The 22,692-nt window shown below is 37.1% G+C and overlaps 1 protein-coding gene across 5 annotated transcripts in view; it reads left to right on the forward strand.

The window, feature by feature from the left end:
* PPP3CC (protein phosphatase 3 catalytic subunit gamma) overlaps positions 1–22,692 on the forward strand; it is a 79,343-nt gene that overhangs the window by 44,865 nt on the left and 11,786 nt on the right. For 4 of the 5 annotated variants that reach the window (XM_065947599.1, XM_065947601.1, XM_065947600.1 and 1 more), the window contains exons 5-10: positions 2,269–2,414; positions 5,440–5,579; positions 8,799–8,876; positions 9,108–9,202; positions 12,773–12,898; positions 13,832–13,903. In XM_065947599.1, coding sequence (XP_065803671.1) covers positions 2,269–2,414; positions 5,440–5,579; positions 8,799–8,876; positions 9,108–9,202; positions 12,773–12,898; positions 13,832–13,903 — 657 coding nt within the window. The remainder of the gene's footprint in view (positions 1–2,268; positions 2,415–5,439; positions 5,580–8,798; positions 8,877–9,107; positions 9,203–12,772; positions 12,899–13,831; positions 13,904–22,692) is intronic. The other variant, XM_065947603.1, reaches the window with a different exon arrangement.

A 22,692-nucleotide genomic window follows, 5' to 3' on the forward strand; every position in this document is an offset into this window, starting at 1 on the left:
CCGTGGATTTACAAGAGAAAAAGTAAATCACTGGGCACAAATGAAAGGCTTTTTTTTCCCTTGCCTTTTTTCCCTTCAAAACTTTTTATGGCTATTACTGGGTCTACTTTTGAAATAGCCAAAGGTGTAGTATTCAGATGCAAAGGAGAATGGAAGGATGTAATTGCAAGCAGATACAAAGATGCAGAAGACATGGCTCTTGTTAATTTGGATGTTGTAATAGAGTCAGCATATATTGTGAAATAGATTTTAATTGCCTTTGTGGTAATACAGAATTCTTTAAAAGTTTCTAAAGGAACCCACAGACTCCCTTAACATCCTCAAGTCCTAATCAGTATTGGCAGTAAAGGGACAGTGTCCACCCTCGGGGATGAAGAGTGGTCCACTGGTTTACACCTTCCCTTCAAGAATTTCTGCCCAGTCATTCCTGCTACCCAGGAATTGCACTCTGACCCACATCCGGACCCATCACCCTTCATTTTATTCCCCAAAACCTTGCCAGGACCAGGCTCTGATACTTGAACTCTGACACTTTTAAAAGCATGGAGATGAGAGGAAGGCAGTAAACCCAGAAATCATTAAACTGGACAGTCTGACTCACTCGCTGTAGCAGCGCTGTCTGGGCTCTTGTAGGCTTTCTGTCATCTTCATGAAATTGTGGAAGAGGTGGAGGAGCTCACAGTTCTGTAGGGCTGCCTGCCTGTACGACTTCTGGCCGTGTCTACCAATGTGCACCTCTAGAATATTGGGTTTTTGAACCCAAGGCCAAAGAAGAAGAAGATGGTCCCTCTCTCTTTAAACTAAAGCCATCTTCCAGCTTGTTATTGTTTAGTTGCTCAGTCATGTCCAACTCTTTGCAAGCCCATGGACTGTAGCCCACCAGGCTCCTCTGTCCAGGGAATTCTCCAGGCAAGAATACTGGAGTGGGTTACTATTTCCTTCTCCAGGGGATCTTCCCGACCCAGGGACTGAACCTGCGTCTTCTGCATTGCAGGAGGATTCTTTACCATCTGAGCCACCAGGGAAGCCCCCTTCGAAGTTCTCAACTATTACCTGTTCTTTCATGACGTCAACTATTATATATCATGACTAGATAACTCTCAGCCCACTGGAGTATTTTTGTTGCTGTTCTGTAGCCTCAGAAACAACCACCACATTAAAATACAGTTCACTAAGATGAATGTTTTTACCTAAAAGAGCATAGGACATAATTTGCTTAAAGACCTTAAAAATCTTGAGCAAAAATATTATTGACATTTTATTGATGACTCCTAAAATTTCAGTTTCTATTTATATATTTTCAACACCACCAGGAAGGCTTTTTAGAACCAACAAAATAGTCAGACTCATGAGCGACCATGGGCCATGGGTGCTTGGCATCCATCCTAAAGAGCACAACCCAGGAGGCAGCGCCAGGTATCCATTTTCACGGAGTCCTCTTGGGAGTGCAGAGTCCATGCCTAGTCCAGAGGTTTCTTGCCTTTTGCCTTCCCTTTCCCCAGTCTGCTCCTAGTCACAGTTCAGGTGCGAGGAAACAGTATCCACACTGGACAGGTGAGGGAACCACCTGCCTTAGAAACCTCGTGCATCCCAAGTGCCAGTATCACTTGTCAAAGCTTTATTGGCGTAGCTTTCAGGGTCCCACCAGGGACATACCTCATGAGTCCCCGCACTCAGAGCTGCCCAAAGCTGTAGCTTCCACCAGGTAATTGGGTGGGTTTCTCAGGTGCTGCGGTGGTAAAGAACCCACCCGCCATTGCGGGAAATGTGGGTTTGATCCCTGAGTCTGGAGGATCCCCTGGAGAAAGAAATGGCAGCCGATTCCAGTATTCTTGCCTGGGAAATCCCATGGACAGAAGAGCCTGGCAGGTATAGACCACGGGGTCAGAAAGAGTCAGACATGACTTAGCAACTGAGCACTGAGGTGATGAGGTAGTTTTTACCATAAACATCATTGCCTAATGACACAGGTGATTGCATTCACTTAATCAGGTTTCCAGGGCAACAGAACTAGAAATTTAATCCAAGGTCACACTTGTCTTTAGAAAAAGATGGAGATTTTGTCTACCCTTTATCCACAACTTTCCAGAAATATCTTTACAAAGATGATTGTTTTTGAATTTGCCTGCATTGAATGGCTTTGGAGTAGCTTTATAATCATTGGGCCTGTATCCTTTGTCAGGATATGATATCCTTTGTCAGGAAATGCATCATATCATACAGGATATGATAAATTCTGTTTCTCCTCCTTTGTTTTCCCTTTAATAGGTCGAATCAAATATTCTGAACAGGTGTACGATGCCTGTATGGAAACATTTGACTGTCTTCCTCTTGCTGCCCTCTTAAACCAGCAGTTTCTGTGTGTACATGGAGGAATGTCACCTGAAATTACTTGTTTAGATGACATTCGGAAAGTAAGTAAGCATTCCTTAGTCTCATGGAGTAAATGTGCTTTTAATTTTGTTTTTTATTGCAGTTAACTAATATGTCTTTATTGCTGAAAAATTCAAATATGGATAACTAAAAGTAAGAAAAACAAATCACCAGTGATCTTTTATTGGGCAGTAGCTTCTATTAACATCTTTCCTGTATATCTTCCAGTAAATGTCTAATTTTTAACAAAACCTGGCTTTTACAAACTAGAAACATAACATATTTTGAGTATAGTCCTGAAACTTTAAATTATATTGCAATAAGGAAAGAAGGGATGACAGAAGATAAGATGGTTGGATGGCATCACGGACTCGATGGACGTGCGTTTGCAGTCCATGCGGTCACAAAGAGTCAGACGTGACTGAGTGACCAAACTGAAGGAAGGAAGAAACCCAGGGTTCTAATCCCTGTTCTGCCATTAATTATGTGATAGGAAGTGAAAGTGTTCGTCACTCAGTTTTGTGTCTGACTGTGGCCCAATGGACTGTAGCTCGACATGTTTCTCTGTTCATGGAATTCTCCAGGCAAGAATACTGGAGTGGGTTGCCATTCCCTACTCCAGGGGATCTTCCTGACCCATGGATTGAACCTGGTTTACCTACATCTCAGGCAGATTCTTTACCATCTGAGCCTCCAGGGAAGCCCCCATTAATTGTGTAACCCATAGCAAATCACTTAACCTCTTAGATTTTCTTCTCTGTAAAATGAGGAAATTGAAATGGATGGGCTGAGGACTCTTCAGCTGTGAAATTCATTGACTTTGACTTTTTAGACGATAGAGTTTAATTGCTATACTTGCCTTAGTTGGTAATCATGATTTTCAGGGACTGTGTATATTCACGATTGAAAAAAGGCAGTCAGTCTTTTTTCAATTATATTGTTCTGCATCATCGTCTTCTCTCCTCTGCCTTTGTATTCTCTTGTTGTTTAGTGGCTAAGTCATGTCTGACTCTCCGCAACCCTGTGGACTGTAGCCCGCTAGGCTCCACTGTCCATGGGATTTGCCAGTCAGAATACTGGAGTGTGTTGCCATTTTCTCCACCAGGGAATCTTCCTGACCCAGGGAGCAAACCTGCATCTCCTGCATCGGCAGGAAGATTCTTTATTGCTGAACTGCAGGGAAGCCCCACGACAGAATATTATGAATAGCTATATACCAACAAATAGGGCAACCTAAAAGAAACAGAGAAATTATTAGAGTCACACAAACTTCCAAGACTTAATCATGAAGTGAGGTATTCTCTTACCTCTCTTACCCAGGTACGGAAACTAAAAAATTTTCTGTTTGGAGAACTATTTTCTCTGACTTAAAGTTACTATTTTCAGGGTAAGAGGGTAGTAATAATGCACAGCCTTTTCTGCTGCATTGTTATTAAATAAACAGCTGGTAAAGAATCCGCCTGCAATGCAGTTCAATTCCTTGGTCAGAAAGATCTGCTGGAGAACGGATAGGGTACCCACTCCAATATTCTTGGGCTTTCTTGATAGCTCAGCTGGTAAAGAATCTGCCTGCAATGTGGGAGACCTGGTATTCAATCCCTGGGTTGGGAAGATCCCTGGAAAAGGGAAAGGCTACCCACTCTAGTATTCTGGCCTGGAGAATTCCATGAGCTATATATAGTCCATGGGGTCACAAAGAGTTAGACACCCTGAGCGACTTTCACTTTCACTGTTTTACATAGTGACACTTTCACTGTTTTACATAGTGAATCTCAAATTTTACAATTCTAAATCAGTTGTATTAATGAAAAGCTCCCCTGTCATTCAGCAGGAGCCCTTTTCTTGGCATTCAGCACTCCTAGTTACTTGGTGGGTGTGGTTTCTTTTGTTTCTCTGTTTTTCGCTTTTTAACTAAAGCACCAGTGAATAGAGGCTTCAGTTAATAACTTTGAAATGCCTCCACTGCAGAGAATGGAAAGGATGAAACCTTTTGCAAACCCCCCCCCCCCACCAGAACTAGCATTCTTTAAAATAAATCTCCATTGGAATGAGATAAACAATGAACAGAGCCATTGAAAAACCCTTGCTGCTCTCATGGTAACCTGGACTTACCTAGGCAATTGAAATAAACTGTACAGAGTCTTTCTCATAAATAGTATGTTTCTATAGTGATGGACTTCACATTCTAATTAAATGAGCACCACTTTTAAGATGAGGATGTAAGGAGATCCTTTTCTACCATAGGGATATAGATATTAATTAAAATTTATGGAGAAGGAAATGGCAGCCCACTCCAGTATTCTTGCCTGGAAAATCCCATGGACAGAGGATCCTGGTAGGCTACAGTTCATGGGGTCGCAAATAGTCAGACACGACTGAGCGACTTCACTTTCTTTCAAGGATTATATCACACATGCCACAACTGGTGCAATGGGCATGAACTTCGGCAAACTTTGGGAAACGGTGAGGAACAGGGAGGCCTGGCGGGCTATGGTCTATGGGGTGCTGCAAAGGAGGGCTGGCATGCTGCAAAGTCAGACGTGACTGGGCGACTGAACATCAACAGGCAAATAAATTAGTAAATACTTCAAAATAAATAAATAAAATTAAAATATATATTAAAAATAAAATAAAATAAAATTTATTACCAAAAACTAGTAAAAACTATGCATCTAAATTTTTAAATGTTCATTTTTATCCTAAAGGAAAATTCTTTAGGGGTTACTGCCCACTCTCCTCATACAGTCTTATGGTTGGAAGGGTCTTTTTTTGACCTCTACCAGGGCTTCCCCGGTGACTAAGCAGTGAAGAATGCGTCTGCAGTGCAGGAAACTAAAGAGATGAGGGTTCAGTCCCTGGGTCGGGAAGATCCCCAGATGGAGGGCATGGCAACCCACTCCAGTATTCTTGCTGGGCAATCCCATGGACAGAGGAACCTGGCGGGTTACAGTCCATGGGGTCATAAAGAGCCGGACATGACAGAAGCGTCTGAACGTGCACATGCAGTTTCCAAAAGCTCTTTTGCTTTCATGATTTCTCTTCTTTTGGCTTTTGCGTGTCTTCTAGTTAGACAGGTTTAAAGAACCTCCAGCCTTTGGGCCAGTGTGTGACCTGCTTTGGTCTGATCCCTCCGAGGATTATGGCAGTGAAAAGACCTTGGAACACTACACCCACAACACTGTCCGAGGGTGTTCTTATTTTTACAGGTAAGCTAATCCTCAGTTAAGATTAGATGGGGAAATAATGGAAACAGTGAGAGACTTTATTTTCTTGGGCTCCAAAATCACTGCAGATGGTGACTGCAGCCATGAAATTAAAAGACACTTGCTCTTTGGAAGAAAAGCTATGACCAACCTAGAAAACATATTAAAAAGCAGAGACATTACTTTGCCAACAAAGGTCCATGTAGTCAAAGCTATGATTTTTCCAGTGGTCATGTATGGATGTGAGATTTGGACTATAAAGAAAGCTGAGCACCGAAGAATTGATGCTTTTGAACTATGGTGTTGGAGAAGACTCGTGAGAGTCCCTTGGACTGCAAGGAGATCAAACCAGTTCATTCTAAAGGAAATCAGTCCCAAATATTCACTGGAAGGACTGATACTGAAGCTGAAGCTCCAGTACTTTCGCCACCTGATGGGAAGACCTGACTCATTTGCAAAGACCCTGATGCTGGGCAAGATAGAAGGCAGGAAGAGAAGGGGACGACAGAGGATGAGATGGTTGAATGTCATCACCGACTTGATGAACAAGAGTTTGAGCAGGCTCTGGGGGTTGGTGATGGACAGGGAAGCTTGGTGTGCTGCAGTCCATGGGGTCACAAAGGGTTGCACAAGACTGAGGAACTGAACTAAACTGAATCCTCAGAAAATGAGAAGAGGAAGTTGTAATATACTTTACCAAAATATTTTTAACTGCATATTTGGTATCTTGAATCTGTGTCATTCAGGGACTTCTACTTAATTTTTTGATTAATAAAAGGAAGAAAACGCTTTTCTTCCTTTGCTTGTTTTCTGTACTTTATTAGGTGTTATGCCCTGATAAGTGTAATATATGAAACAAAATTGAACACAGCATCTTGTGGTGCTTAAGTGTTGTTGTCTGACTCTACATGATCTAGATTATTTGTTCCCAAACATCCACTATTGACTTCTTGAAAAATAAAGATTTCTTGGTTCTTCTTTCAGAGATTCTGGTTCAGTAAGCCTGAGACAAGGGAATCCTGTTATTTTTTTAAAAGCTCTCTAGCTTTTGGAACTGCTGGTATTGGCAAAGATATAAAAAGAACAGGACATTGTGAACTAAGCCCAGGACATTTCCTGGAAGTTGATTGTTGTCTTAAATCTCCTGTGTGAGCTTTTATTGTGCTTTGCCACTCCAAACTAGGGAGGTTCAGGGGAGCTTGAAGCCTACCTTTTTAAAAACTCCAATATTTTATTCCAATAAATCATATCTGTATTTAGTACCCTAAAAATCTCTGATAGTTGCTTAAGATAATGCATTCATTAAGTTAAATCTGCACACAAAAAGAAACCTCAGTTTTGCCATAGTTTTAACATTCTTCTAAGTAACTTTTTCATTCTATTCTGCCAACTTTAGCAGTGACTAATATGATGGAATCATTTAAATTTTACTTCTCTTTACGTTGCTTAAAATAAAGAGCATAAAGCTTTTTATCTTTAGGAGAGTATAAATTGGTACAGTTTCTGTGACAGTCAGCTTGACAATATTTCTCAATTATAAATGGCCTTGGCCTTTATTCCAGAATTTCTACTTCTGAAGTGTAATCCTGTGGCTATTATCATTCATGATCTTGGATCCTCATTATTCACGAATTCTGCTTTGCAAATCTGCCTGCTTGTTTTTATTTGTAACCCCAGAGTCAGTACTCACAGCAGTCCCAGTCACTCACAGACATTCGTGTGTACAGAGCAATGGAAAATGTGGGTCACCCGTTGCACGTTCCCGCTGAGGTTGAAGGCACAGTTGCTCTGCCTTCTTATTTCAGCTCTCACCCTGTAAGCGAGTTTTTTTTCTGTGCTCTATTTAGTGAAACATTTACCACGTTTTTGTTGGTGTTTTACTGTTTAAAATCACCCCAAGCATAGTGCTGAAGTGCTATCTAGTGTTCTTAAGTGCCAGGAGGCGGTGGTGTGTTAGATAAGTTTCATTCAGGAGTAAGTATGGCCCTGTTGGCTGTGAGTCCCATGTTCATGAATCAACACTATATCTTCAATCAGGGTCTTTGCACAGAAACACATATAGAGCAAGGCTGTGTGTTGATTGGTTTATGAAAACGTGTGACCAGAGGCCCACTGGACCCTGGCCGTGTATCTCCCCTCGGAGCAGTGGTTCAGTGTTCTATCATTCCGTTCTGCAGCAACTGTATGTAGAACACAGCTGTTGCAAGTGATGGGGATCCACTGTACTTGAAAATGTGTTAAATGCATGTACAAGGTTTTCCTTCCTGCATTGTTTATGCTGAAGGATTTTTAACAACCTAAACATTCAATAGAAGACTAGTTAAATAAATGGTTGTACATCCCGACAAAGGAATATACCAGACAATGCAATGAGTCTGTTTTTTTAAAAAATGAAAAAAAGAAAACAAATCCTTTATATGCTGATTGGAATAATCACTAGTATAAAGTGAAAAAAAAAAGACCTACGAAAAAGCTATGTGTACCATCTGATAACATTTCTTAAAGGGGGCTATGCATGTGTGTGTGTATAATTGCTTGAAATTGAGTAAAGTATCTCTGAAGGGCTCTCAGAGACATCACGGACATTGGATGATTCCAAGGTAACTGGAAGATAGAGGTAGGCTGGAGGGAGACATTTCACTGTAGAACTTTTTGTATCTTTCCATTTTATACCACGTGAATGAATGTGCAACCTGTTTTAAAACTTATTGAACATAATAAGAAACAAAGATTAAACCTAAATTAAATAAGTAACCCTTGGATAATTCTGGGATAATTTTGTATCCTCTAGTTCTTCCTATTGGGTATTTGCCATTCAGAAAGCACCTATTCAGTTCTTAGTACCTACTATACACACACATGCGCATGCACACGCACACTCTGTGGTATTAATACTTTTTTAATATCAAGATACCAAGAAAAGTTTTGGCGTTGTATTATGATTGTTATGAGTTTTATGGGTTAAAGAAAGCAATTAGAGGGTAGGGGAGCTCCCTTCTGTCCCAGGGTGTCCGTTACGTACGTCCTTGGTCTGGAGTGAGGTATATGAGTGACACGGGAGAACAAGAGTGATGATTGCTAAGCTGTTAATAAAAGTTCGGTGGTAATGAAAACCTATAAATTTAAAACATATTCAGCTCATTTCATCTTGATTTTTTCCCTGCCTCCTATTAGAAGACAAGTGTCTTCATTCTGAATTTGTTTTCTAATTTTCTTTTACAGTTACCCTGCAGTTTGTGAATTTCTGCAGAACAATAATTTGCTCTCAATAATCAGAGCCCATGAAGCCCAAGATGCCGGGTAAGTTATAGCAAAACTGGACCAGGACTTCCCTGGAAGTTCAGTGGCTAAGACTCCATGCTTCCACTGCAGGAGTTGTGGGTTCGACCCCTGGTTGGGGAAGTAAGATCCGCTGGCTGTGTGGCACAGCCAACAGCAGTAATAATGAGCAAAACAAAACTCTGAACCCAGCAGCACCGCAGAGTTCCTTCTTTTAATATGAAGACAGACGGGCTGCCATCTCTCTTCCAGGTACCGAATGTATAGGAAGAGCCAAACGACGGGCTTTCCATCGCTCATTACGATTTTCTCTGCACCCAATTACCTCGATGTCTATAACAACAAAGGTAAAGGGGACCAGCGATACTTGAGTTTGAATTTGTGAGTAAATGTGAGCTCTAGTTTAATCCTATGTTATGTGCATAGGTAATTTTTGGAATATATTTATAAATTTTAAATAAGAAAAAAAAGAAGTCTTAATTGAAACAAAGGCCAAGAAACTTAGAATTTAGGCTTCTGTTCAGTTTTCATCTCCTAAGGATTTGGGGACTCTGTGATTATAAGTAATGATTACAGTAGGTTTGACTTGCACCATCGAATCAAAATAAGAAATAAATTACTTCAGGTTGAAGTTAAAACAGCATAAATTATTGGTTTTGGTGAATCTAATTTATTTATAACAGTCCCTCAATAAAATGTCACTATTTAGTGTTTTAATGTCTATTATTAAGCTGTTTTTCTCTTGAAAAATGATACAGTTAGAATGAATACTGTACCAAAAGTCAGAAAAATCTTTGTTTAGTCCAAGCCCTGCTCAAAACTAATAGTGTGACTTTAGGAAGTCACATAGCTTTCTTAACCTCAGTTTCCCACATAAAAAAAAGAGATTTGAATATACACTTGCCTTTTGATCCAGAAATTCTACTTTTAAGACTTTCTTGTAGTTTTAGTCATTTTTAAAAAAAATTTAACTTTTATGATCCCTAGTTGATCAGTTTGTATCAGGACGATCTTCTACCTAAAAGCCTCTTCTGTAACATGCCTCTGTAACTGTTTTGTTGTTGATAAAGTATGACTATAAAATAATAGAACTTTTAAACAAACATGCCAGAACAAATATATCCAAGTGAGTATGGTCCCTTCAAAGTAGTTGCCTTGGGAGCTTATACCCTTATTCCAACAATGCTACCCTTGTTCAAAACATTTTTGGAACTCCTCTTTTGGCATTGCCTTCAGAGTCTGCGACACATTCTTTTGATTATCCTCAATGATGGGAAATCTTCGTCCTTTGAGGGTGGATTTGATTTTTGGAACAGCCAAAAGTCATTCGGAGTCAAGACTGAGGACTCAGGTGAGTGATCAAGCTAGACGATACCATTTGGGGTCAGGAACAAGGTATGATTATAAGGTAATGAGACTGGTTTTCCTTGTGTTGCTTATAAAATGGCTCTGGAGGTAATTCCAAAAGAAGAGTTCCAAAAACATTTTGGGTAATGGCAGCATCTTTGGATTAAACACACAGTAAGGCAGCAGGGTACATTGATAAGAACACTTGAGAGCTAGGAGGCAAAAATCCTAATCTAGTCCTGCTTCACTTCTAAATTCACAATCAACAAAATACTGAACTTCTCTGAGCCTCAGTTGATGTTAAATGACTGTCATATAGGCTTGTTGAAGATAAGCTGGAGTAATCAAAATGAATATTAAAAGCATTGGTCAGACTATAAATTGCTACACTGCTATAACATCCTACTGTTACTGTGCCTGGTGTGATTACATCAAAGGACCACACTCATCTGATATATAAGGTCTGGTGTGTTTGTTGTTGATGGTTTCTTAAGTCTCATTACTTTATAGTCATATCTTGTATATGCAGTTGGGGAGAGAAGTGTAAAAGAGGTCCATGGTATACTTATTTCCTCTATTTCAAAGTCAACTATGAAATGGCACGTCTCATTTCAGTCTGATTTGGATCAGTTGTCTCTGGATGTCCTTAGTGACATGCTGTCCATTTTTAAAAGGCATTTCTTTGACTTAAATTCTCTTCCAGTCTTACGTTTTTGCTTTCCTTCTCATCATTCTTTTCTGAGTCTTGGCTATCCTTCAGTACTCTGCTTCTCCCTAAGTCCATTCTTTCTTATTTCCCTTTTCCTAGTAGAAACTTGGTTTTGTTTTTGTTTCCTCCCTTATGAATGGTATGTGCCACTCACGTTGTCAGACTTCCTCAAGGACAGTCTGTCCCTCACCCTCATATCTGTGATGAAGACTTTCCCTTCTTACTCTCTTTATTAACCTTACTATTAAAGTGTCTATTGATTGGCCGGTGGATTTATCAGTGTGCTAAGCTAAAACATGTCATCTAAATCAGCAGTCACTTTACTAGCTTAACTAACTGCCAGCTTGTTCTTCGCCTCATTCTAATCTGGTCTTGTTTTGATCATTCCATTAGTAAACTATTTTAGAGTCACAGTTGATTCTGAGTTTTTTGTTGGCCTTGACTTAATTGGTAACATCCTTTACCTTGCGACAATCTTATTTTCCTTGGTCATTTCATAACCTTTTAGGGGGGATGGGGAAGGAAGAAAATGTGGCATCTAAAATAACCTCTGGTGATGCGTCATTATTCCTCTTGAAAAAGATGACTGTTCCCCTTTCCTTCTTCTTTTCCTATCGCTTTTCTTTCTTGCATATTCTTTAGACTTATTGGTACGAACAGACATTTTTTATCAGTAATTCTACTGGTTACATGAAAGACCTTTAAGTCATGATTTTTAAAGATCTCTGTTTCTATTTTTGTGTCCACCTTCCATCTCTTTTTCTTGTGTATATTGAGGGAATTGTTGAATATTTATATATTCGTCTATCTTAAATAAAATACATATACATGAAAATAATGGGACATGTACATTATAACCAGTATTAGAAGCTTCTTAAAAGCTGAAAATCCTGTTTTCATATATTTATTTAATAATCTATGGTAAACACTTTAAATATTCAGTGACTTAAAAATTTGAGAATACTAAGGGTATCTATAATAAGCAAAGAGACAGGGATCAGGAGATGACCTATACCTGTCATTTCTAGAGAACTGTTGTACCCTATTCTATTTATGATCACAGTAAGAATAATTTAAGAGAATAATGCAAACCACATTGCATTGCTGTTGATGCAAACTAAGGGAATGGATTTTTAAAAAATTTTAAGTATAAAGAGAATCAATTTGGTACCAAAGTATGTGTGTGTGCAATATATGTATATGAACCGGTTAATATTAAACATTTAAAGTGTGAGCAGTATACTGACTGTGTATAGGAGAGATGGACAATTTTTATTCACATATTGTATTATTTGCATATTGTATTATTCACATATTGTGTGCAGAAGTGATTTAATCTACTTGGAACCTTGTTAAATTGCTCCAAGTTTACCATCTATTTGCATTCCCCACTATGAATTAATAACTGCTATGTTATAAACTCCTAGAGAGTTTATAAAATCTTTGGCCCTGGCTAATGACTAGGAAAACAGGCTGTGTTCATTTAATGAGAAATGTGTGCCATCAAAGGAAAGTTGTAATTGTAACCATTTGGCCTATAAACGGAAATCATAATGAAATTTTTCTCATGTGGAATCTGAGATTTCTATAGATAGTTACCATGCAAGACCTTTGAAGTCTCAGAGCTTAAGTTTCTTTTGTACTTTTATTATATGAGCTCTTCAGGTAACTTTGTTCCCTTGGGATAATTCTTAAAAGAATGAACTGTACAACATGCTGTAAGATTTTCCATGTGTCCTAAATTTATAAATGGAAAGTCAGTTCCTGAAATCTGGGTAGTAGGTACACAGCTGTATACAGTATACCATTTACCATGTCCTGTTTCTCTGTGCCAGATATTTTTCTTCTTTTTCCTTTTTAGCTGCTGTGTTAAAATATGAAAACAACGTCATGAATATCAGGCAGTTTAACTGTTCTCCACACCCTTACTGGCTTCCAAACTTCATGGATGTTTTCACGTGGTCTTTGCCTTTTGTTGGGGAAAAAGGTAAGAGAACTAAGACAGAGGGACCATCAGTTATCCTAACTAGTGACACCCTCCTACTTGCATGCATTCCCTGATGGTTCAGAAGAGTTTTTCTTAAAGTTATCAGAAGTGTTTTCCATTTTCATTGTTCTCTACAGAGACTTTTAGGTGGTGCTTAATTGATTTTAAATTATACTTCTAGTTGATTGTGTTTTCTTTTTCTAAGTATCAATTTAAAATAGCTGTCCTTGTATGATCAAGATGTTAGAATAACAAGTAACAGTAAAAATAACCTTTCCTTCTTTGATAAAGAGACTTAAATGGGAAGATTTATCCTTAGAATTCTATTGTGCATCTATACAAATAAGCTTCCCAGGTGGCACAGTGGTTAAGAGTCCTCCTGCCAATGCAGGAGATGCAGGTTCGATCCCTGGGTCAGGAAGATCCCTGGAGAAGGAAATGGCAACCCGCTCCAGTATTCCTGCCTGGAAAATTCCATGGACAGAGGCATCTGGAGGGCTACAGTCCATGGGGTCATAAAGAGTCGGACAGGAGTGACTGAGCACGAGCAAATGAGCAGTGCAAATCTGTGAGTCTGTTGTACGTCGGCCTGGTGGCTTACTTTCTTTGTAAAATGGGAGGAAATCTTCTCCTGTGTGTGTCAGTGTAGAAAAGTCTAAACTGGCAGCAGTCTAAAATGAAATCAAGTTGTTAAGCATTAGAATCTTCAAAGACTCTGTGCTTTAACTGGAACAAGTAATCTTCCCCCAAATCTGTATAAACTTGAAGGTCTGCATTAATGCTGCTCCTTAAGCTACTCTGAATAGCAAAGCAATCAATCATTTTTATCTGTGTTTATTTAATATATATATGTTTGTTTATTTATCCACATCCTTTTAGAGAAAGTGCCTTATTAGTTATACAAATTTTGGACTGTTTTGTCTTGTCATCTAGTCACAGAGATGCTGGTTAACATTCTCAACATATGCTCTGATGATGAATTGATTTCCGATGATGAACTTGAAGGTAAACTTGCCTTTTCCTTCTCTGAACTAGAAACAAAGAACTTTTGGTTTGCGTTTTAGTTTGTTTTGGAGAATTTTCTTTGCCTTAGTAAAAAATAATTGTGTTTGTTGTAGAAAAATAAAATTTGAAAAATACAGGAAACCATAAATAAGGGGAAAAAGTTACTGGTAATCCTACCATCTCATAGATACCCACTGTTAACATCGTGATATAAATCCTGTTATTAGCATCTTTTTCTCCTCTTTTTTTCTTTTTAACAAAAATGAAGTCATGTGATAGCATCACATACATTTACTGGTATTTTTGTAGACTAATTTTCAATGGCTACATAGTTGTCCATGTTGGTTATTGTTTGTTTTAACCAATCCTCTGCTGATGGATTTTGAATTTTTTCCAACTTTTTTCTTTTACAACTCCACAGTTTTGAAAATTTTTATAGATAAATCCTTGCATATTCGGTCCAACAATCAACGTTTATTATATGCCTTATACATGCCAAGAACTATATAGGTCCTTGCTCTCAATAAGCTTGTATTCTAGCAGTGGGAAAAACAAACAGTAAAGCCAGATGTTGACATGTGGTATGAAAGAATGGAAAGCACTATTAGGAAATGAAAAATAATACTTTCTTGATTATTTCCATAGCATAGATTTCTAGAAATTGAAAATCTGTGTCAATCAGTACTTACAATTTTAATTTAGACACAGATCACCTGAAAGGCTGTAACCGTTCACATTTGTCATGTGCAACATGTAGGTCACAGTGCTCTCTTAAATACTACTTATTAAAAATAAATAAATAAATGCTACTTATTATAATTTTTATAGTCTGGTGTTTTTTTAATTTAAAATTCTGTTTTTATGATGACTAATGAGCATTTTTTCTTTTGCTTGTTGACCTTGATTTCTTTTTTGTGAGCTGTCAGTTCATGCATTTTCCCCACTTTTGTACTGTTGTGTGCTTGTTTGTTTTTCTTCTTATTGGCCTGAGAGATTTTTATATAGTTACATTTTGCTTATGTAGCCAAGTATTTTTTTTTTCTAGTATTTTGTGGGAGGTTTGATTTTAAAGACAGATCCTACCTCATCTGAGGACGCAGGAGATTCTGAAAAGATGGTGGCACCTTAGCATAAACCTCTTGACTGCCTCATTCTCTCCAAGCTTATACTAAGGTGATTCACTCAGCTGTTAGGATGAAGTATCTGTGTTGCGAAGAAAGCCCAGCTTACTTTGAGAATATAGACGAAAGTCCTGCACATACTTACGCTTCAAATTCCACGTTGAAGATGCAGAGCAGATGGAGCATAACTATGTTTACCTTTATGAATGGGATAGGAGATCACTGCAGGGAACCAGTTCTTGTGAAAATAGTGCAGCCAAGTGAAAATTAAAACAAAGAATTCAAGTTAGGAAAGAATGAAATATGTAGGAAATAGATCTAGTAAGTTTTATATTTTAATCGAAGTGGAAATTATTGTGAACTCTCTTGTATGTATTAATGCTGTTATATGTATCCTTGTAATGCTATATTATATGCATCATAAGGATAAGATTCCTAAATTATACCAAAAATTATATATGGGAATATTTATCAAAGTATCATATATAGTAGCAAAAGGTTCAAACGTCACAATATCCCTCAGAGGAGAGCAGGGTAAGTCAATTATGATATATTCATATGGTAGATTGTCAACGTGGAGTTAGATTATTTCCTTGCTGTAAGCCTCCTTTCCTTCCCACCTCTCTTCTAGTTAGTTCCTATTCAACTTACTGCCACTTTTGGAAGTGTATTTCTGATCTCCCAGACTAGACCCAACACACCTGACCTGTTCTCACATCAATGGTGCTAACTTCTTAGCATTTGATAGAGTTACAATTTTGCATTTATTTATACTGTTAATATATATATGTTGTTACAAGTCACTCAACAGGGACTTGAGTGATGAGGACAAAATTAGTTTTTGCTTACCGTTGTCACCTCAAAACCAAGTATAGTAGGTGAATGAGCATAGTAGGTAAATATTTGTTGAGTTAGATTGAATACTATGAAGTACAGCCATTAAAAAGTGAAAAAATGAAGTAGAGCTATTGGTGCTGATACGGAAAGTGTGCTAGATATTAAGTACAAAAGTAAATGTATAGAATCTTCTAATTTCCTTGTTCTTTAACAAAGTGTGTGGCTATAAACTGATACAGGGTTTAAAAATTTTTTTTTCTGAAGGGAGATGAAGAATAACCTTTTAGGTTAAGCTGGTGAATTGAACATACTTCTAAATCCATTCCTTCCTCAAACCATACTAAAATTACAATTTTGGTTTTATCCAAATGATATAAAAGCTAAGAATTTTTGCTTTAATAATGCCAGACAGTTCAAACCAAGCCTGACTCTTAAAACAAGTAGAAAAGCTAGACAAAATATTTTAAAAAGTTGCTTCAGAGGCATTCAGAAAGCCAAGGAAGTGAAAAAAAATTACCAAGTAGAGATCTGGGGAAAAGCATACACCCAGAGAGGTAAGACATTTGGTAACATTTGGGACTAATTTTCTCCCAAACACATTCATGAGTTTCAAAAGAGGGGGCTAAGATATTGACCAGCCCTCTTGATAGAAGCTGAGAAAGTTGGGAGTTCATGACTTGTCAAAAATGGATAGAGTGCGGTTAAGCTTCTGCTCATTGGTTTTGGGCCCCTAAAGCTTGTATCTATGTAAGAGTAAGGATGAACTAGAAATATAGTTCCCTGAAAGGGACTATCCTCGATCATTTCCATCTCTGAAATTTAAATAAGGTAGTCCCAAGCATCTGGCAAAAGCAAACCTTTTCAGACTAAGATAGCATTATATAGAACCTCAAACTACTGAAGTTTTTCAAATATAATACATGGCTTACAACCAAAAATAAGTAGATACATGAGAAGACATAACAACACAAATGAAAATGAGCAGAAAGAGTGAGAAACAAAAAATAGTCCCGTAAGTTCTTCAGATGTTAGCTTTATCAGACCAAGCTTTAAAATAACTGTGCTAAAAAATTAAACAATGCTAACTATGTTCAAGAATGTAAAAGACTGAATTAAAAATTTTGGCAGAGAACTGTGAATTATAAAAAAAACAATGTAGCAGAGCTGATAAAGCATCAAAAGAAAATTCCAAGAATGAAAAATAAAAAAACTTAACAGATGAATTAATAGAAGACTCAATAAAGCTAAACAGAGAATAAATGAAGTAGAATATAGGTCAGAAGGAACAACCTAGAATACATCACAAAGAGAAAGAGTAAAATACTCAGAAAAAGTATAAGAGACATGGAAGACACAGTGAACAGGTATCAACTGTGTGTTTAGAATCAATCTTAGGAGAGAGAGAGGATGGGGTACAACCAGTAATTGAAGAGATAATGGATAAAAGTTTTTTAGTACTGATTAGTTAAGCCACGGATTGAAGAAGTCCCCAAAACCAAAACAGAACGAATACAAAGAAAATAATATCTAAGTACATCACAGTAAAAGTGCTTCAGATGAAAGACAAAAAAATCTTAATTGGACCAGGGAAAAAAAAGATTACTTTCAAAAGAGAACAGTTAAACTGACAGTATATTCTTACTGGAAACAATGGAAGGAGGAAACCATGGACTAACATATTCAAAGCGCTGAAAGATAGTAATTGCTACACCTAGAATTCTATACCTAGCAGAGATAGCCTTTAAAAATGAAGAAATAAGCACTTTTCAGGTATTCCTCACTGTAAAAACTATACTAAAAGAAATACCAGGAAACCCACACTAAATGAAATTCTAAAGAATATTACTCGAACAGAAGGAAAATACCAGATGGAAGCTTGGAGTGTCAGGAAGAAATAACGAGAATAGTAGAAAATGCGTAAATGGGTAAATAAAATGAATGTAGACCTTATTAAACAATGATGATAATGTTTTACTGAATTTAAAAGAAAATTAAAATATATGACAATAGTAGTTGGCAGTGGGATAGAATTAAAGTGTGTGAGGACTTTATATTATCTGGGGAAGCTGGGGGGAAGTACCTGTTAACATTATATTTTGATAAGCAAGAGATGCATGGTGTAATATGCAGAGTAATTTTCAAGAAGAGAGATTTATTTTTAAAAAAGTATGTAATCTTTAAATTATAGGGGAAAAATGACTAATAAAAAAATAGTCTAGATGGCAAAAAAGGAGGGAGGGTACTTTTAACACTAGGGCAAATAGGATAAATAAATGATAAATATGTCAGCAACTTCATTACATGTAAATAGATAAAAGATTGTCAGGTAAGAGTAAACAAAAGAAAAAAAACACTGTATGATGTTTTATAAGAGAGAGATAAAGCACAAAGATACAGAAAATTTGAAAGTAAAAGGATATAGTCTACTAACCAAAGAAAAGCTGTTGTAGATAGATTAATATTACATGAAATAGGGACTTCCCTAGTAGTCCAGTGGCTAAGACTCTATGCTTCTAGTGCAGCGTGCCTGGGTTTGATCCCTGGCCAGAGAACTAGATCTCACATGCTACAGTTGAGTTCTCATGCTGTGGAAAAGATCATTGATCCCGTATGCTGCAACTAAGACTCAGCACAGCCGAATAAATAAATAAAAATAAATACTGAAAAATTACATGAAATAAACTCTAAAACAAAAAGATGAAAAAATTTTGTTTGTGTGCATTAGTAAAATGGCTTCATAATATATAAAGCAAAGGTTAACCAAAGTACACTGAGAAATAGAAATGTCCACAGTGATAGTGGCAGAATTTAACAAATATTTTTCAGGGATCGGCAGAATAAGCAGACAAACAAAACTAAAAATGTTGTAGAAAATTAGAATGCAAATAATAAACTTGACTACTAGACTGACTCAGCAGACGTGCACTTGAGCCAACTGTGGGAGCTAGTGAAGGACAGGGAGGCTGGGTGTGCTGTAGTTCATGGGGTCGCAAAGAGCTGGACACAACTTGGTGGCAGAATAATCGACATATAAAGAGAAAGCGTCTAACATACCCGCTATACCTTCTTTTCAAACACACATGAACACTTACAAAACTTGACCTTTACAAAAAGTGTTCTGGGTTAAGAGCAAGTTTCATGTGTCAAAGCATTAAAATCACAATGACTATATTCTGACTATATGCAGATAAGATATAAGTCAATACAAAAAGATAACTAGAACGCCACCATGTTTTAGGAGATTTTAAAATATACTTGATTATCCAGCGGTCAAATAATAAATCGCAATTAAAATTGAAAATAATTTGAACTGAAAATAAAAAGCAGTGCCATTAAAACCTGAGGGCAGGCAGTGCCCCAGACGGGCGTGGGTTTGGCACTGGAACCAGAACTTCAGCAGAGATGTTCGCTGTTGACAGCAGGCGAGAGGAACTGAGTTTTACTTGACCTGAAAGCAGCTGGATGGTCAGAATTAAGTGAGAGAGATGCCATCAACAAGGAGTTCTCTTTCAGAAATTTTAATCAGGCATCTGGCTTTGTGTCTCAAGTTACCTACAAGCAGAGAAGATGCATCATTACCTAGAATGGTTCAATGTGTACAGCAAGGTCCATAGGCCTCTCACCTCCCATATCTGTGGGAGACTGACCAAAAGGGATGTGAAACTGGCTAATCTTGTTGAAAAAACAACTGCTTCTGTGTGATTGCTTCCAAAATGCATGTAAAGTTTTATACACATCTTAGCTACAGTGTATTTTGAAGGCAATTTACATGAACAAAGTAAATTGTAAATTTAGTTGACCTTTATACCACATTTTGTAAAATCAGTGCTTAAATACAAAATGATCCAAATTGAACAAAAATAAGCAATAACGCTTGAGAGTTGCATCTAACATCATAGTTAGAGGAAAACTTATAGCCTCAGATGCATATGTTGGAAAAGAAGAAAGGTGAAAAATCAAAATCTGTCTCAAGAAATTAAGAGAAAAAGGGGCTAACATTTTAAACCTAAAGTAAGCAGGTGGAATGAAATAAAGAAGTTACGAGAAGCATAAGAAACAAAACAAAATACAGTATAGGGAATTTCCTGCTGGTCTAGTGGTTAGGGCTCTGTGCTTTTACTACCGAGGGCCTGGGTTCAATCCCTGGTCGGGAAACTTAAGATCCCACAAGCTATGCAGTGCACCCTTCAAAAACTAACTAAATAAATAAAATATAGGATAGGGGAGCAGTAAAACCAGAATGTACCCATTTCAGTCAAATTGATAAATCTCTGGTAAAAAAGACAAAAATAACTGATGACAGAACTGAAAAAGAAGACAACATTCATTTCCAATCCTACAGACATTAAGAAAATAACAAGAATAAGTTTATACCAGTAAAATTCAAAACTTAGATAAAATAGATTTCTAGAAAAATATAACTTACTCAAATAAGATGTTTGAAAATATCTTACTAATGTAAGATGTTAATAATAGTGGAAACTAGGAGAGGGTATATGGAATTTCTCTATGCTATCTTAACATTTCTATACATCTAAAACTATTGAAAAGTAAAATATATATATATTAAAAATCAATCAACAGGGACTTCTCTGGCAGTTGAGGGGTTAAGACTCCATGCTCCCAAATCGGGGGGCACACACTTGATCCCTGGTTGGAAAACTAAGATCCTGCATGCTGCAGGCATGGTCAAAGTTTTTTTTAAAAATCAATCAATTAATATAATTCACTGCATTAAGGGAAAAAATGGAGAAAAATCATAACCTCACCAGGTGTAGAAACGGCATTGGATAAGATTCATCCTTCATTTACAATAAATCTCTTAAATTAGGTTTAGAAAGGAGTTCTTTAATCTGACAAATGTACCTGTGAAAGCCTATAGCAAATATCATATGTGAAATATTGAAAGCTTTCCTTAGTGATTGGGAATAGACAAGGATGCCAGCTATCAAAACCTCTTTATAATATCTTATTAGAAGTCGTAGCCAGTACAGTAAGGCAATAGAAAGAAATGCAAGGTATAAAGATTGAGGAGGAAGGAACAAAATGATCGTTATTTATAGATGTATAGATTTATAAGATCATTATTTATATGATTATATATAGAGGAAATTTAACAGTTTATAGATTATTTATTAGAATCAATAAACAGATGTAGCAGAGCTGCTGGATACAAAGTCAGAAAGCAAAAATCACTGTATTTCTATTTGCCAGCAACAAACAAAATGAAATTTTTAAAAAGATGCCATTGACAATATCATTCCTAGCAATAAATCTAACAAATAATGTGTGATACCTCTAAGCAACAAACCAAACCATTATTAGAGAAATTAAAGGACATCTAAATAAATAGAAATACCATAGAAATGTCCATAGATTATTGGAAGACTCAATGTTATAAAGATATGTTATTCCCAAATTGATCTGCAGATTCAATACAAAGTCAAATATTAACAATTTGACCCTAAAATTTATATGGAACTTCTAAGGGTAGTTTCTGAAATTCATATGGAAATATTTAAGGTCAAAGAAGAAAGTAACTGGAATTATTAGCTCAAGGACAGAGGAGCAGTGAAACAGAGAATCCAGAAGCAGACCCACTTGTATAGATACTTGATTTACACTAGAGGTGTCTCTGCAGAGTAATAGGGAAACGACGGTATTGGTATGGTTGAGGATATCTATTTGAGAAAAAAATTAAACCTAACCCCTATTCTAAACCAAGAATAAATTCCAGATGGACTAACACATTCAAATATAGGCAAAACAATAAAGCTTCTAATATGTATTACATAGAATGCATTCATGACCTTGAAGTAGAGGAAAATTTCTTAAACAGCACACAAAAAACACTAGCGATATAGGAAATTATTGGACTGCCTTAAAAATTAGACCTTGTGTTTATCAAAAGACTAAGAGTGTAAAGACAGCTACAGGGACTTCCCCGGTGATCCAGTGGCTCCAGGACTCTGCACCCCCAGTGCCCGGGGGCCCGGCTTCTGTCCCTGGTCAGGGAACTCGATCCCACATGCTGCAGCTAAGGAGTTCACATGCCACAACTAAGGATCCCACATGCTTCAGTGAAGATCGAAAGCACAAATAAGACCTTTGGAGTAGCCAGATAAATAAATGTTTAAAAAAAAAGACAAGCTACAGAATGGGGGAGGGTATTTGCTACAACCAAAAAACAGTTCACTTGCAGAATATATAAAAAACTACAATGATCAATGAGGTGAGACTTGAATGAGCACTTCACAAAAGAGGATATCCAGATGGCCAATAAAAATATGAAAAGTTATTCAGCCACATTAGTCATTTTGAAAATGCAGATTAAAACCACAATGGGTGATTCTGCATGCCTACCAAAGTGGCTAAAATTAAACATGAATAACACCAAATGTTGACCAGAATGTATAGCAACAGGAATGCTCGTATACTAAAGTATAAATGGATACATCCACTTTAGTAGATAATGCCAAACCATTATCCAAAGTTGAACATATACATACCTTATATCTGAGCAGTCTAACTCTAGGAATGTACTTAGCATAAATATGTGCAGCTAAGAGAAATACACCAGAATATTCATAGCAGCCGAATTAGCCAAAAATTGAAATCAGCCCATATGACCACTGACAGTGAAAAGGATAAATAGACTGTGACATATTCTTATAGTGGAATTGTATACAATAATGAGAGTGAACTACAGGAGCAGGGGAAACATGGATGTATCTTAAAAACGTAATGTTGAACAAGAGAAGCCAGACACAAAAATGCATTATTTGATTGTTCCAACCACATAACATTAAAAAGAAAATTAAAACTAGTGCT

This window comes from Muntiacus reevesi, chromosome 10 (assembly GCF_963930625.1).
Source record: "Muntiacus reevesi chromosome 10, mMunRee1.1, whole genome shotgun sequence".
Taxonomy (NCBI): Eukaryota; Metazoa; Chordata; class Mammalia; order Artiodactyla; family Cervidae; genus Muntiacus; species Muntiacus reevesi.